Raw genomic sequence first — 16,742 nt, 5'->3', positions numbered from 1 at the left:
ATTTTGTCAAATGCTTTCTCTGCATCTATTGAGAGGATCATAGTCTTGTTTTTTCTCTTGTTGATATGATCAATCACGTTGATTGCTTTACGAGTGTTGAACCAGCCTTGCATCCCGGGGATAAATCCCACTTGGTCATGGTGAATAATCTTCTTAATGTATTGTTGGATCCTATTGGCTAGTATCTTGTTGAGAATTTTTGCATCTGTGTTCATCAGGGAGATTGGTGTGTAATTCTCCTTTTTGGTGGGGTCTTCGTCTGGTTTTGGAATTAAGGTGATGCTGGCCTCATAAAGCGAGTTTGGAAGTATTCCGTCCCTTTGTATCTTTCAGCACAGCTTTAGTAGAATAGGTATTGTTTCTTCTTTAAACGTTTGATAGAATTCCCCTGGGAAGCCATCTGGCCCCGGACTTTTGTGTCTTGAGAGGTTTTTGGTGACTGCTTCAATTTCCTCCCTGGTTATTGATTGGCCTGTTCAGGTTTTCTAGTTCTTCCTGTTCCAGGTTTGGTAGTTTGTGGTTTTCCAGAAATGCGTCCATTTCTTCTAGATTGCCTAATTTATTGGCATATAGCTGCTCATAATATGTTTTTAAAATTGTGTATATTTCCTTGCTATTGGTAGTGATCTCTCCTCTTTCATTCATTATTTTATTAATTTGGATCTTTTTTATTTTTAATAAGGCTGGGCTAATGGTTGTTTATCTATCTCATTAATTCTTTCAAAGAACCAACTCCTGGTTTTGTTGATCTGTTCTACAGTTCCTCTGGTCTCTGTTTCATTGAGTTCTGCTCGAATCTTTATTATCTCTCTTCTTCGACTTGGTGTAGGTTTTATTTGCTGTTCTTTCTCCAGTTCCTTTAGGTGCGAGGTTCGCTTGTGTATTTGAGTTTTTTTCCAGTTTTTTTGACGGATGCTTGTATTGCAATGTGTTTGCCTCTTAGGACTGTTTTTGCCATATCCCAAGGATTTTGAACGGTTGCATCTTCATTTTCATAAGTTTCCATTAATCTTTTTAATTCTCTAATTTCCTGGTTGACCCTTTCATCTTTTAGCAGGATGCTCTTTAACCTCCTCGTGTTATAGTTTCTTCCAAAATCTTGTGATTGAGTTCTAGTTTCAAAGCATTGTGGTCTGAATATATGCAGGGGACAATCCCAATCTTTGGACAATCCCAATCTTTGGTATTGGTTGAGACCTGATTTGTGACCCAGTATGTGGTCTATTCTGGAGAAAGTTCCATGTGCACTTGAGAAGAATGCATTTAGTTGTGTTCAGATGAAAAGTTCAGTATATATCAGTGAAATCTATCTGGTCCAGTGTATCATTTAAAGCTCTTGTTTCTTTGATGACGTTGTACTTAGATTATCTGTCAATTGCAGAAAGTGCCATGTTGAAGTCTCCTACTAATAGTGTATTGTTATCTAAATATGTCTTTACTTTCGTTATTAATTGATATACTCGGCAGCTCCCACATTAGGGGCATAAATATTCATGATATGTCTTCTTGGATAGACCCTTTATGATATAGTGTCCCTCTTCATCTCTTACTACAGTCTTTGGGATAAACTTTAATTTATCTGATATGAGGATTGCTACCCCAGCTTTCTTTTGAGGACCATTTGAATGATAAATGGTTCTCCAACCTTTCATTGTCAGGCCGTAGGTGTCCTTAGGTCTAAAATGAGTTTCTTGTAGACAGCAAATAGACGAGTCTTGCTTTTTTATCCAGTCTGAAACCCTGAATCTTTTGATGGGATCATTTAGCCCATTCACATTCAGAGTTACTATTGAAAGATAATGAATTTAGTGTCATCATGATACCTATTCAGTCCCTGTTTTTGTGGATTGTTTCTTTGAGCTTCCTCTTTCTTTACAGGGTCCCCCTTAATATTTCTTGCAGAGCTGGTTTGGTGGTCACATATTCTTTCAGTTTCTGCCTATCTTGTTAGCTCTTTATCTCTTCTTCTATTCTGAATGAGAGCCTTGTTGGATATAATATTCTTGGCTGCATGTTCTCATTTAGTACCCTGAATATATCCTGCCAGCCCTTTCTTACCTGCCAGATCTCTGTGGAAAGGTCTGCTGTTAATCTAATATTTCTCCCCATGTAAGTTAGGAATCTCTTTGTCTCTTGCTGCTTTAATGTTGCAAGATTCATTATTAAATGTTGAGGTGTTGAACGGTTTTTATTGATTTTGGGGGGGACCTCTCCATCTCCTGGATCTGAATGCCTGTTTCCCTCCCCAGATTAGGTAAGTTCTCAGCTATGATTTGTTCAAATATGCTTTCTGGCCCTTTGTTCCTCTTGGCGCTCTCTGGAACCCCAATTATACGTAGATTTTTCCTTCTGAGGCTATCATTTATTTCCCTTAAGCTTTCCTCATGGTCTTTTAATTGTTTTTCTCTTTTTTCCACAGCTTCCTTCCTTGCCATCAACTTGTCTTCTATGTTGCTCACTCTTTCTTCTACCTCATTAAAACCCTCGTCGTGAGGACCTTCAGTTTGGATTGCATCTCATTTAATTGATTTTTAATTTCGGCCTGATCTAAATTCTGCAGTAATGAAGTCTCTTGATTCCTTTATGCTTTTTTTTCCAGAGCCACCAGTAGCTTTATAATTGTGTTTCTGAATTGGCTTTCTGACATCGAATTGTAATCTAAATTCTGTAACTCTGTGGCAGAGAGTACTGGTTAATTCTTTTGTGGTGAATTCTTCTTTCTCGTCATTTTGCTCAGTGCAGATTGGCTGTTTGAGCGGGCTGAGTCAAGAATATCAACCACCACCTAAGTAAACTTCACCCTAGATGATTCTGCGGAGGTCAGAGCCCAGAAATTGAAAACGAAGATCAGAACGAAATATAACAAAAGGATCACTGAAGTGAAAAACAAATTTTAAAACAAAGTAGAAAAAAATAAAAGGCCAAGAATCCCTAAGAAGAAAAAAAAAGAAAAAAAAAAGTGGGGGCGCTGGGAGATGGTGGTGGTGATGAAGTTGTAGTGGAGGAAGAATGTAGTCTACCTGAGGATCCTAGAGGGTGATCCTCTTGGTTCTGAGTATAAGTTCTGTATGTTAGAAGATGCTCAGTCCCAGATTTATAGAAACCAGAAATACTTGTAGAAAGCCCCAACATTGACCATCAAGACGTAAATGAGATAAAAGAGGGGGGCAGAATGGAAATGAAGAATCTCACAGAATGAACCAGCATGGTGTACCAGTTGGTTCTGGGTGCATGCTGGTCATGTTTTAGAAGGTATTAACTAACTCCAATTTCAGGGGTCTCTCACAACCACTCTCAGGTTTGATAATTTGCTAGCACTCACAGAACTTCCTGAAAACTGTTATACTCATGAAAGGATTGTAGAGTACAGGGAAAGGATGGAGTTTACAGTCAGCCAAAGGAGGAAACACATTGGGTGAAGTCCAGGAAGGTTCCAGATGTGGAGCTTCTGGTGTCCTTTCTTTGTGAAGTCAGTGCATTACTCTCCCCCCATCAAAGTGTGCCAGTATATATTGCTAACCAGGGAAGCTTGCTTAAGATTTGGTGTCCAGAGTTTTTATTGAGGCTTGGTTATGTAGGCATGACTAAGTGATTGATTGCAGACATGATTGAACTCAGTCTCAATGAAACTGACCCAGAACCCAATAAGTTATATTGTTGGTGTGACTAGGGTGCCAGCCCTGACTCTAGAACTATTAGATGTGGCCAGCCCCACCCTAAGATTGGGTGTGGCCAGGACTCCCCATAAGCAAGAGTGCCTCAGTCATGTATGAGAGATTACCTCCCAGAAGTTGAGGACAAAGTCACACTTCTCTTTGGATGTGGCCAGAATCTTTATTACACTGAACGATGGAAGCCGCTGATGGAAATGTGGAGGAGGCATATGCAAGTGGAAGTTCAACATGATTATCTGTTGAAGATAACAAAGTTAGAAAAATCATAAAAATACAGTAAAAGATAAGCTAGGTGAAAATACCCAAAAGAATTGAATGACCTGGTGTAATTTAAAATCTAGAGATTTGGCCACTAAAATTTGAGGAGCCTCTTGAAAGGAGACCAAAATGAAAATAAGAATTAGATATATATGGAGAAGAAAACTGTATATATGGAGAAGAAAACTGTAAGAGAGATTAGGATGTTTGATATAATTAATGGATTATAATTCATTAAGTACTTTTACTTACTTTGGATACCACTAGCTAAGTGGTATAGTCAGGGTAGTGTTAATGTGTTTTCCCAGAAAGTACTGATCTTAGAGGTTTTTAGTGATTTGTGTTAGATTACAGAGAAAGTTGGGGCAGAACTGGAAAGAGAATTGTCTCCTGACTTTTGGATTAAGTAGTTTTGCCTTAAGTACTTTTTCTGAATCATAAAACGATTCTTTTTGGTCCCTAGTTAACAGGAGGTCTGACTCCATTCCTTGGACTTTCGAGTTCTTCTTGAGGACTCAGCTGGTCTTTCTTTGAACTCCAGCTCATGATGGCTATTCCATGGTGAATGTACTCACTACACTGCTAAACAATTATTTTTAAGGGACAAATGCAAATTGACAGACCTTTAGGTTTTCAAAATGTTTTAAAATAAAATTGCATAACACTCAACAGTATAGGTTCTGATGAACAACGTTTGGATGCCATAGCAATAACTAAAGTGGGGTAAAGTGACTGGGGCTTTCCTATAGAGTACTACAATTTAGAGAGTTCAATTTTCTTTTTGAAAGTAATAAAAATTGTGTCATTTGAAAATTGTTTACATATGTATGTTATCAAATATATGTGTTTACTATTAGAGAAATAATTGATATTAGCATTTAATTAGTAGAAATAGTAATTGAAAATAGGCTTCCCTGCACTCATGCCCATAGTGCCTTTTATTTCTAAGGTACTTCTGAAAGTCTTAGTTGCTGTTATGGACATATGGGCGAAGGAGTCGGGGATGGAAGAGAGAGGGCACAGCTATCTGCTGGTTTTTATGGGAGGCTAGCCCCATTTGAAGAGCATTTGGTGCCCTCTAAATCCTTGTAGGTTTGACAAGAAGCTGTTATGTCATTCAGTGCAGGGACGCTGAGAAGTTGCAAGATGTCCTTGGGTATCAGTCCCTGGTCCCTGTGGACACTGATGTTAGCTCACACCACTAAATGGCACTGTGTGTGTGTGTGTATGTGTGTGTGGTGAGGAAGAGGGTTAGGTGGTCAGGAAAGGAAGGAATCTTGAGTTGATAAGGACTTTTCTGTACTCTTAGACTCATTGGTCATCTCATCCAGTCCTCACAACAGTCTTGCAAGTTTAATGGGGGTACTCTTTTCACAGATGGGAAAAGAAGGCTCAGACATACATCTAATGTCACAACAAAAAGTGGTGGGTTGTACCAAAGGCTTATTAGTTGGTTGCTGGCATAGTTTGAGAACATTCCCTTGTGACAGTGTGTTTTGTGGCATGCTAAAAGGGGTGTGTGCAGAAAAGGGGGACTGCGACTACATAAGGTTGTGCAGTGTTATGTTAGGCACCTTTATTGCAGAACTTTTCAGAGCCTTTAAAATACTCATGTGCATTGTGAAGCTTTGAAGAGGGACATAAAATGTGTTGTGGCCCATATTCCTCTCCCAGCCTCAGGATGGCCTCTAGAAAGTGGCATGTAATACCCAACTGTTTGTGGAGCTTCACTGGTGGGTGAGGTTGCTTTCCACGGTGATGCCACAGATGAGCTGTTGTGAACACGGTAGGGGCTTCCATGTGCCGTTCAGTGGTAACACGGCGCTTGGAGCCAGAAATGGAAAGCATGGTTACCTGTGGAGACTCTCCCACTCGTCATCAGGACAGAAACTGCTCTTGAAAGAACCAGTCGTCTTTCTTTGATGTTACTCTTCTTTGGGACTTAGTCCCAGGCCTTCTGCTATCCTGACTCTGCGTGCATTGTTTGCACATTGAATGAGCGAGTTGGGAAAATCCTTAGGTGCAAGTGACAGAACACCTAACTAATTGAGCTCCACAGATTCTGAAATCTGGGGACTGGCTGTTGCAGGCCCTGATAGCAGTCTAATGATACCAGGAGGCACTTTAACCTCTTTCTTTTCTTTTCTGAACCATATTGGCCATTTATCCTCAGGCCGTTTGACTGCACAATGGCTGTCACAGCTTTAGGCAAACACAATTGAAGACAGAAATAGGTGTTTGGGTAGGTTTGGTCTTCTCTCAGATGGCTCTGTCCATTTTTTAATCCCCAAAGGAAAATATTTCCTAATGACCCTCTTTTGTCTCTTTAGTTGGAATAGGGTTATGTGACCACCCCTAACTGTAGGGGAGGCATCTGAGAACAACGCATTATCATCTCTGTGGCTAGGCAGTGTTAATCTGTTGGTAAGGGGTGGTGGTGGTGGGGGGGGGCGGGGGGGAGACTGGGAGGCTGTCGGGTGGTGCTTGCCTTGTCTGCCTTGTTATTATCTAAGACTTCATTTGGCAAGTGTGCTGATGAAACCCTCTTTTGCCTGAATCTTCCAAACAGATTATTCCAGAATTCTTCGTGAATTCACTCAGGGGCCAACCTTGGCTTGTCCTTGCTGCATTCTTCCCATCTCTATTCTGTCTGCAGGCCCCATGGATTCTTTCTCCCTACCTGCAAGTGCCCTTGTGTTGCCCTGTCTGTGTCTGTTGCATTCTCTCTCCTTTTTCTCTCATCAACCCCTTCTTACTGCTAGCAATCCATTTTTTTCTCTAAACGTTTAACATTATATTTTATTTTATTTTAATTAATTTACTTATTTTTAAGATTTTACTTATTTATTCATGAGAGACACAGAAAGAGAGGCACAGACACAGGCAGAGGGAGAAACAGGCTCCATGCAGGGAGCCCGACTTGACCCCGGGTCTCCAGGATCACACCTTGGGCTGAAGGCAACGCTAAACCGCTGAGCCACCCGGGCTGCCCTATATTTTATTTTATTTTTTAAAAAATGTTTTTTTATTTATTTGAGAGAGAGAGGGAGGGAGAGAAAGAAAGCACCAATAGGGAGGGAGAAGAGGGGCTTAGGGAGAAGTATACTCCCTGCTGAGCAGGGAGGCTAGTGCAGGGCTCAGTGCCAGGACTCTGGGATCATGACCTGAGCCAAAGGCAGACACTTAACCAACTGAGCCACCCAGGTGGCCCTAACATTTTATTTTTAATATTAGACTATGAATTGATTTTTTTCTCTTGATATACAGTTCTTTGATTTTTAAACACAAGTATGTATTCCCATAATCACTGTAATTGGGTTACATAGCAATGCTATCTTCCCAAAAAACTCTGTGTGTTATTCTTCTATAGTTAACCCCTCCCCCATCCATAATTCCTGGCAACCACTGATCTATTCACCATCTTTACATTTTTTCTTTTTGAGAATGTCACATAAAAGGAATAATATGGAATGTAACCTTTTGAGATTGGCTTCTTTCATTCACATAGTAATACCTTTGAAATTCATTCAAGTGTGTATGAATAGGAATAGTTTATTTCTTTTTGAGTAGTATTTCTTACTCTTAGTATAAACAGTGGTTTAGTTTATTTACTTGTTGAAGGACACCTGGGTTCTTTGCAGTTTTTGCCTATTATGGGTAAAGTTGTTACAAACATATCTGTATAGAATCTCCCCACCGCCAGTTTTTAGAAAAATAAACATAATATTTATCACTTCAACTATTTTTAAGTGTACGATGCAGTCGTATTAAATGTACTCATATTGTTGTGCAACCATCTCCAGAACTCTTCATCTTGCAAATCTGAAACTCTACTCATTACACAACAACTTCCTATTTCTCCACCCGCCCCATCCTCTGGCAGCCACCATTCTACTTTCTATGATTTTGATTATGCTAATAAGTAAGTGGAATCATATAATACTTTTTTTTTTTTTTTTGTGATGGGCTTATGTATAGTTTTTTTTGTGAACATAAGCCTTCACTTCTCCAGGATAAATGTCCAGTGCAGATGCTGAAATTTCTGATAGTTGCACCTTTAATTTCTTAAGAAACTGCTAACCTTTTCCAGAGTGGCTGTAGCATTTTCTATTCCCACTAGCAATGTTATAGGTCCAGCTGTCTGCAGAGTTTGAATTAAATTTCTGGAGAGTTGACTCTGGTGACTATTGAGTTAGATATTTACCCTTAGAGTATTCATCATTGGCTATTTTGGAAAATAGGAACTACCACTCCTGTATTCATTAATGTGGATTGGGGTAGAAGTGGAGAGAAGATTGAGTTCTCACAAAAGTAGGGTAGGATAGAAAACCCTGTAGGAGTCCACTGCAGAAGTGTCCAAACCTGTGTGCATACCAGGATTCATCAGAGGAGCTCTTAATCCACACATTCATAGGTTTCATACAGAACTACTGAATTGGAATCTGTATATTTAACAGGGGTTCAAGAGAGTTTTAAGCACTCTCTCAATTCCCACATCAGTTGGAAATTGTATTTTAAAGTCTATAGTATTTCCAGAATGTACAAGTTTTAGAAGCATATCTTGTACTGTATAACAAATGAAAAGTTTTCCAAGCTCTTTTCTTTTCCACTTACTTCTTTTTATTTTTTATTTTTTTTTTATTTATGATAGTCACACACAGATAGAGAGAGAGAGACAGAGACACAGGCAGAGGGAGAAGCAGGCTCCATGCACCGGGAGCCCGACGTGGGACTCGATCCCGGGTCTCCAGGATCGCGCCCTGGGCCAAAGGCAGGCGCCAAACCACTGTGCCACCCAGGGATCCCCTTTTCCACTTACTTCTATCCTTGACCCTATATTTATATTTTTGTCCCCTCCCCATGCTTGATTCTATTTCTAATTTTCTCTGAAAATTTCAGAGAAATTTTCAGGCAGACACTAAACCAATTTAAAGGCAGACACTTAACCAACTGAGCCACCCAGGTGGCCCTAACAACTAGGGGGAACCAGGTTCCCCCTCCCCCCCAGTTCTCCTCCCTGCTCTTCTTTTTTCATGTGTCTTCTGATAAGTTATTGATTGCTCTTTTCTCTCTTCTCTTTGGGTCCTGCAATTGTAACTTTCTAAGTTCCCTCTTCCTCCATCTTATAAATTGTTCACTCCTCATCATCCAGGGCTCATAACAAATTATATTTATCCTATTTGGACAGATAGGTCTGAGTCTCTCCCCCAGATCATACTTACTCTTTAATGTCAGGAGTAGAAAGCATCTATCAGGGTTCGGTGGAGGAAACTTTAAATTTTATGTTCAAAGACAAGTTTCTTAAGGATCATTCTTATCAGTCTTTTTTTTCTTCTCGTATAGGGAAGAAGAGGAACGTTTAAGAAATAAAATTCGAGCTGATCACGAGAAGGCCCTGGAGGAAGCAAAAGAAAAATTAAAAAAGTCGAGAGAGGAAATTCGAGCGGAAATTCAGACAGAGAAAAATAAGGTAGTCCAAGAGATGAAGACAAAAGAGAAGAAGCCACTGCCACCAGTCCCTATACCAAATCTAATAGGAATAAATGGTGGAGACCCAGAAGATAATGACATACGAAAGAAAAGGGAAAAAATTAAAGAGGTAATAAAACTAAGATTTATGGTATGGAATGGTTATGGTATTTGACTGGATTCAGATACATATATGCATTTGTATCGTCTATGGTGTTGTACTTTGTTCTTGTTTTCGGGTCATGATTGTAGTTCAGATTCCAAGTTGGAAATAAGGGCTAGAATTCTCCTTTTTAATATGGATTATAATATAATTATTGGACACTTAAGATTCTGATATAGTGTTGTTTCGATCACATTATACCACTCTATGTCAAGGGAGCTTTTGATATGCAACATCTTATAAATAATGTAGAATAGATCTGTAAATAATTTATCATTGAATAAAAAAATTTCTGAAGTGTTTAGTTACAAGGGACTATGCTAGATACTATGCACATCTCATAAACATACCTCTGAAGAGTTAACATTCTATCTGCCATCTTTTATTTTTTTAATTTTTTTTTAAAGATTTATTTATTTACTCAGAGAGAAAAGCAGAGACACAGGCAGAGACAGAAGCAGGCTCCATGCAGGAAGCCCGATGTGGGACTCGATCCCGGGTCTCCAGGATCACACCCCAGGCCGCAGTAGGCACCAAACCGCTGCACCACCGGGGCTGCCCTCTGCCATCTTTTTAAAGTACAGATCATGGAACCCCTCAACCATACCATACTGCAGATTCCTTTCAAAGGATTGAAAAGTGGGGGATGATTGACCTCAGAATTCTTTAAATTGTTTAGTCCCCGAAGTCTTTCCATTTATTTTTCTAGAAATTACTTGGAGATAAAGAGAATACCAGAGCAGGGGGAAAATTTAGTGAATATTAACAGTTAAGTTTGTTAATTAGAAGTTTTGCTAATTCTTGGTAGAGTTTGCAGTTGTACTGTCTGCAAAGAAAGAGATTTTGTCAGGTTGTAGCAGTATCAGCAATATTTCAAAGGGATTGTTTATCATAAAATAAAGACAGCTTAGTTCAAATAGTTAAATATCTATTTGGATATTTCTAGTAACGACTATGAAAGATTTAGCAGGTACTTAACGTTTAAGCTTGGCCTAATGAATTACTTGTAAGACCTTGATGGAGTTAAAACAGAGCTGTACTTTGATGTTACCTCAGTTCTAGAATCTGTTTTATGTGCTGGCTGCTAAAGGCACTTTCTTTGGACCGTATTGGGGAAACATTGATAGATTTTTTTTGAGATGGCTAACCCATTTTTTAGATGTCATTAGAATTTACTGAAATACTTTTTTATGTACATAATAATTCAAAGACAGTGTGTCTTTAGGGGTCTCCCAAGACACATACAGCCTCAGTGATTTGCTAGAAGTATTTCCAGAGCTCAGCAAAGCTGTTGTATTCATGATTTTGGCTTATTATAGTAGTAGCATACAGATTAAAATTAGTAATAGAAAAGGCCCATATGACACTGGACACAAGTTTCTAGCTGTCCTCGTACAGTGGAGTGGTACGGACGGTGAACTTTCCTAGCGGTGATGTGTGCTAATGTGTAGGAGGGCCAACCAGGGAAGTTCACCTGAGCCTTGGTGGCCAGGGTTTTTATTTGAGGCTCATTATGTAAGCATGGCTGACCTTAGTTCTCCAATGCCCCCAAAGGTCAGGGTGATAACATGTGGCCCAAGGCCCATAGCATAAATCATATTATAAGTGTACACTGTCTGATATGGCCCAAGGCTTCACTTAAACGAAGATACTCTTAATAGGCAGGCTAATAAATTTAGTGGTTATTTTCTAGGAGTCTGGCATAGGCCACATCTTTCTTTGGGATGTATAGAGTTTGGACAACCCAGACCTGGTGAGTTAACCCTTTAGAGCACACCATACTATCCAGTGTTCTTACGAGTCAACATGAAATCTATTAAGACCTCCCATGTGGGCTCCTGTTAAACCTTCCAGTCACTGATTTAGCAAGCAGTGAAAGTTGAAACTTAAGCTTATAGGGGAAGAAGCTAAGGAGACAAGGTGACATGGGCTGCAGAGTACTTAAAAGTTTCAAGAATTAGAGACATTGTTTACTTCTGAAGGCAGGGGTATGAAATGAAGTTGAAAAGGGATTATTTGAAAATTTTAAAAGGTGCTTTTAACTCCTAGATTCCCAAGTCTCCAGCTTAGGCATCCTGGCTGCTGCCTTCCCCATCCCAACAGAAGACTAAAGAGTACCTTTTGGAGGAATGAGTTAGAAAAGGTCTGGATTTGGGGAATACCAGTTATGGCTGAGGGAAAACACAAAAAAAGGAGTTAGGGTGGAGAGAATTAAGTGAAAAGTGTCCAAAATATGAGACCACTTTCTCCTGCTCAGCTCTCAGAATTCTAGCAGGTTTTTATATTCAATAAGCAGAAGATGGGAGGAGGACTTCTCTCTGAGACTGGCCCAAGAGAAAAGACCTATACTATTCTGCAGTGAAACACCTCGGGGTTTCACCTGTGCTTTCTAAGATGAGGCTCAACTCAAATTTTGCTCATTCACTGACAGCATTTAATTATCTTGTAAGTGCTTCCGTCTTCTTGGAGAATAATCCAAAGATCACTAGGCGTTTCAGGAAAGTTTCTCACATTAGAGAACAAACAGATGGGAGAATTCAGGAATTCAGAGAAGACAGAAATAATACAAGGAGGACAAAAAAAAAAAAAACAAAAAAGAATTAGCATCATTAGAGTGACAAAAAATGGAACTCCTAAAATGAGAACAGTAAGTTATAAAAAGGAACGTTTGCAGAAAAATGAAAGAGCTCTTAGAAATTAAAAAAATATGATAGAGTTTTAAAATTCATTAGAAGAGTTGGAAGATAAAATTGAGCAAATCCCTCAGTAGAACAAAGAGATTGAGAAAATAAGATCTGTCAGGAACATCTAACAAGTGATTAGATAGAGGAAAAAGAAGAAGTCAATTAAGAAAATTGGCTAAAGCTAAAGAATGTGAATTCACAGATTGAAAGGACCCACCAGGCATGGAACAACAATGAGCAAAAAAATAGAAGGAAAAAAAAGACGCCTACTGAAATTTTAGGAAAATAGTCATTCAAAAACAGATTGTGCAAGTTTACAGAAGAAAAAAAGGTTCCACTCAAAAGATGAGATTGTATATAATGGCACCTCAGATTCCTCAGCCATAATATTGGAAACTGGAAGAGAGTGGAGCAATGGCTTAGAAAGAATTATATGTTCAGCCAAATTATGAATAAAATCTGAGGGTAAATTTAGTCATTTTCTCAAGTTGCTCCTGGGAAATATGCTTCAGCACAAAAATAGGAAGAGAAGAAATTTTGGCAACAGGAGATCTGTCACTAGAGAGAAAGAAAGGGCATTCTCAGGATTCTGAATAAGAGACTCAGCAGGGTGACTGCTGTGCTTTAGGCAGAGAGAACAAAAGTCAAGGTTAGAGCAGGAGGCATAGAGAGTTTCAGGGAGCATATGTCAGGATAAAATGGAACTGATAGTTTATCTGATGTGTTTGATTATACTGAGACAAGTTTTGAAGCTCAAGTATAATTTGGAAGTAAATTTAAAATTGTTAAATTAAAAACCTATGTAAACAAAAAAACCCAAGCCCTCAGACAAGTAATAAAAGCAGGAAAAGCAAAAATTGCATACAGTAATATAATAATTATAAGAAAAACATGTTGCTAATTATATTGGGAGGATGTGGGCCAGAGAAATATATGTGAGGAAGTATATGTGGAGGTGTGGCATATAAAAGAGCTAAATTATCTTAACTATAGGGAAATACAGTATGTACCTAAACCTTCTTTAAAAATCAAGAAATAACACTATAAACCATATTTCAAAATATAGTGGTAAATAGAAAAAAATAGGTGAAAGAGTTTAATTGCCTCAGAAGAGTGGGAAAATATGGGAAACTATTGGATTTTTTTAAAAAATTGAGCTTTATTGAGATATATGTATAAAATAAAATACGTATTTTAAAAGTACTGCTTGTTAATGGGTGTTGACAGATCTATATACCTGTATAACAACAACTGTTACCAAGATGTGAATATGTTTATAATCTCAAAATGTTTTTCTTGTGCCCCTTTCTGATCAGTCCATCTGATTCCTTGGTCCTAGGCAACCACTGATCTTACAGTCATTATAGATTAGATTTGTCTTTCCTAGAGTTTCAATCAAATGGAATCATATAAAGTATGAAAGTATGTGATACTTTGTGTCTGGGCATTTGGTCAGCATAATTTTTTTTGAGATTCATCTATGAAGATTGCATGTAAAGATCATTTTTTCTTAATAGTATTTGTGATATCGGTATACCATAATTTATTATTCACCTGTTAAACATTTGTCAGCATTTGTTCCAGTTTTTGGCTATTATGAATAAAGTTGCTATGAACATTTGTGTACAGGTATTTGTGTGGGCACTTGTTTTAATTTTGACATATTAGTCTGTGATCTGTTGCCAGTTAATTTTTTGTTTATTGTTTGAAGTAAAGGCTGTGCTTCAGTTTTTGCCCCTAGGGCTTTCTAGTTGTTTCGGCATCATTTGTTGAAAAGATTATCCTTTCCTATTGAATTACTTTGGCACTGTTGTTCAAAATCAAATGACTAAATCAGTAGATGTTAAGTCTCATTCTGGACTCAGACCTATTCCATTTGTTTGTATGCCAACCCCCTAATGCCAGTAGGACACTGAATTAAAATCTTTAACTTATAGTAAACTCTGACAGCAGGTTAAAATCCTCCAACTTTGTTCTTTTTAAAAATTGTTTTGGCATTTTTGGGTTCTTTGCCTAATTTCTAGAATTAGCTTCTTTATGAAAATAGAAGGTTGTTGGATTTTAATTGGGTTTTATTGAATGTGTAGATGAATTGGGAAGAATTACCTTAACAATATTCAGTGTTCAATGAACATGTTACATATTTCCACATAGATTTTCTTTAATTTCGCAACAGTATTTTATAGTTCCCAGAATATAATTCTTGTACATATTGTCCTATTTATTCTGAAATATTTCATGTTTTTTGATAAACGGAATTTTTAAAAATTTCCATTTCTGTTTTTACTGGCGCATAGAAATATATTTGAGTTTAGTTTTCTGAACTTGTTTCCCTGTTACATGATTGAAGTCCCCTTATTAGTTCAGTGGATTTTTTTTTTTTTTTTTTAGATTACTTAGGATTCTCCTTATACATATAATAATGTGCTCATTGAATAGAGGTAAACTTTCTTTGTTCCTTTTTGATTTTTCTTTTATTTCTTTTTCTTGTTACACTGGACTTCTAGTACACTGTTGAAAATAAGTGGTGAGAATGGATGTACTTGATTTATTCTCAACTTTAGGGAGTTAAGCATTCAGTCTGGTACTATTAAGTATTTAAGTTAGCTGTAGGTTGTTTGAGGATCCCCCTTTTTTAGGTTATAGACATTTCCTTGTAGTTTACAGAGAATTTTTATCATGAATGGTGTTGAATCTTGTCAAGTGCTTTGTCTACCTCTATAAAAATGATTGTGTGATGTTTTTCCTTTTATTTTATTCTGAATTATATTGGTTTGGTTTTTGAATGTTAAATTAGTCGTAAATTCCTAGGTTAAACTGTACTTGATCATTACATAGTATCCTCTCTATAATGCTAATTTTCATTAAGGAATTTTGAATCTGTGTTTTTGAGATATATTAGTTTTCGGTTACAAGTCAGGATATTTTAATGAATACTGTTAATTGAATAGATTTTTGATATACCACAGTCCACTATTAAATAATTCAACTGTTATATAATTACTCTGCTATTGTGTAGCTTGGAGCTCCTTGGGGTGTGAGAAGTGCAATTCAAACTAGTTGATATAAAAAAAAATACTAGCTTAGTGGCTCTAAACTAGGGCTTCAAGCTTGGCTAAGTCCACATTTGTGGATGTTGTTGTCAGTAATATGCACCTCTGTCCTTTTGTTGTTTAGTTTCTTCATATTGGGTTAGTGTTAGCTCCCATCAGCTTCAAGATGATATATTATGTAGACCTTGAGGTTCCAAATGAGAGTCCCTTTGTCTTCTAGTGTCTCTCACAGTATGCATAAAGAGACTTGATTGCTGCTACTTGAATCACACGTACCTACTCACTTTGATTAGGTCAGAGATTGGCAAACTACAACTTGCAAGCCAAGTTTTTTTTCTGTTGTGTAGACTGAGGTTAAACATGGTTATATGTGTTATCTTCACTGATAACGAATGTTGATAGAATAGTATCCTAATGTAGAAGATACAGGAGAATGGGCAAGGCTATAGTGATAGATGAATTAACAGTCTGTAAGTAATGTAAATTGATGGATTATAATTTTTCCTTTCTCAGATGATGAAACATGCCTGGGATAATTATAGGATGTATGGTTGGGGACATAATGAACTCAGACCTATTGCAAAGAAAGGACACTCCACTAATATATTTGGTAAGTTTACTTCTAATTATATATCCGTTACTATATCATTTTCTATCTCCATCTTTAAAACAGAATCTAACTTTTTGAGTACTTTCTAAAACCTGAATATTTTGAATTACAACTTTGTAGCACACATTTACTTATTTTTCTTGCAAGTTTTAGTGATTTAAGATTTTTTCAAGATTTAGTGATAGTTGCTTTGGAATATACAGGGGATGTGGTAGATTTTCTATTTATATACAGACACTGTAGTCATTTACCTGAGTATTTTGAAGCTTTTTTTTTTTTAAGATTTTATTTATTCATCAGAGACACACAGAGAGAGGCAGAGACATAGGTTGAGGGAGAAGCAGGCTCCTCACAGGGAGCATGATGTGGGACTTGATCCCTGGACCCGGGATCATGCCCTGAGCCGAAGGCAGACGCTCAACCACTGAGCCACCCAGGTGTGTCTGCATTTTTTTTTTTTCTTTAACATCAAGGAAGTTAGGTACCTATTTGTAATTTTTCTTTGACACAGTTTTCATACTCCTCACAGTATAGAGGAGGAGGAGATGCAAATGAGAGCAGCAGTGCTTTGTATATACAAAAAACCATCACACACCCAGGGTGATTTGGTTGGTAGGGTGAGCAGGTTATGTTGTACATTCACGGTTCCAGGGGAAAGATTAATGTGCATGTGGATGGAGGTCTGGGGAAGAGCTGTGTTCATCTTGAGTACACTTCAACTTTCTACCTCTCTTGAGTTTACTCCACTTGTTAAACTTCTCGGTTTAAAAATTGAGTGAGTTAATTTACTTAACTTTTACTTAACCTAAGGATAAATCTTGAGAATTATCA

The 16,742-nt window shown here is 37.7% G+C and overlaps 1 protein-coding gene across 8 annotated transcripts in view; it reads left to right on the top strand.

Annotated features, from left to right (window-relative positions):
* The window catches only part of MAN1A2 (mannosidase alpha class 1A member 2), a 212,516-nt gene that overhangs the window by 34,634 nt on the left and 161,140 nt on the right, over positions 1-16,742 (top strand). For all 8 annotated transcript variants that reach the window (XR_012004142.1, XR_012004141.1, XM_072769611.1 and 5 more), the window contains 2 exons: positions 9,276-9,531; positions 15,815-15,911. Coding sequence is in view for 6 of the 8 variants with exons in the window: in XM_072769611.1 (XP_072625712.1) it covers positions 9,276-9,531; positions 15,815-15,911 (353 nt within the window). In the remaining 2 variants the exon portion in view is untranslated. The remainder of the gene's footprint in view (positions 1-9,275; positions 9,532-15,814; positions 15,912-16,742) is intronic.

This window comes from Canis lupus, chromosome 12 (assembly GCF_048164855.1).
Source record: "Canis lupus baileyi chromosome 12, mCanLup2.hap1, whole genome shotgun sequence".
Lineage (NCBI taxonomy): Eukaryota > Metazoa > Chordata > Mammalia > Carnivora > Canidae > Canis > Canis lupus.
The sequence above is the reverse complement of the archived record's forward strand: the minus strand, read 5'-3'. Positions and strand labels throughout refer to the sequence as shown.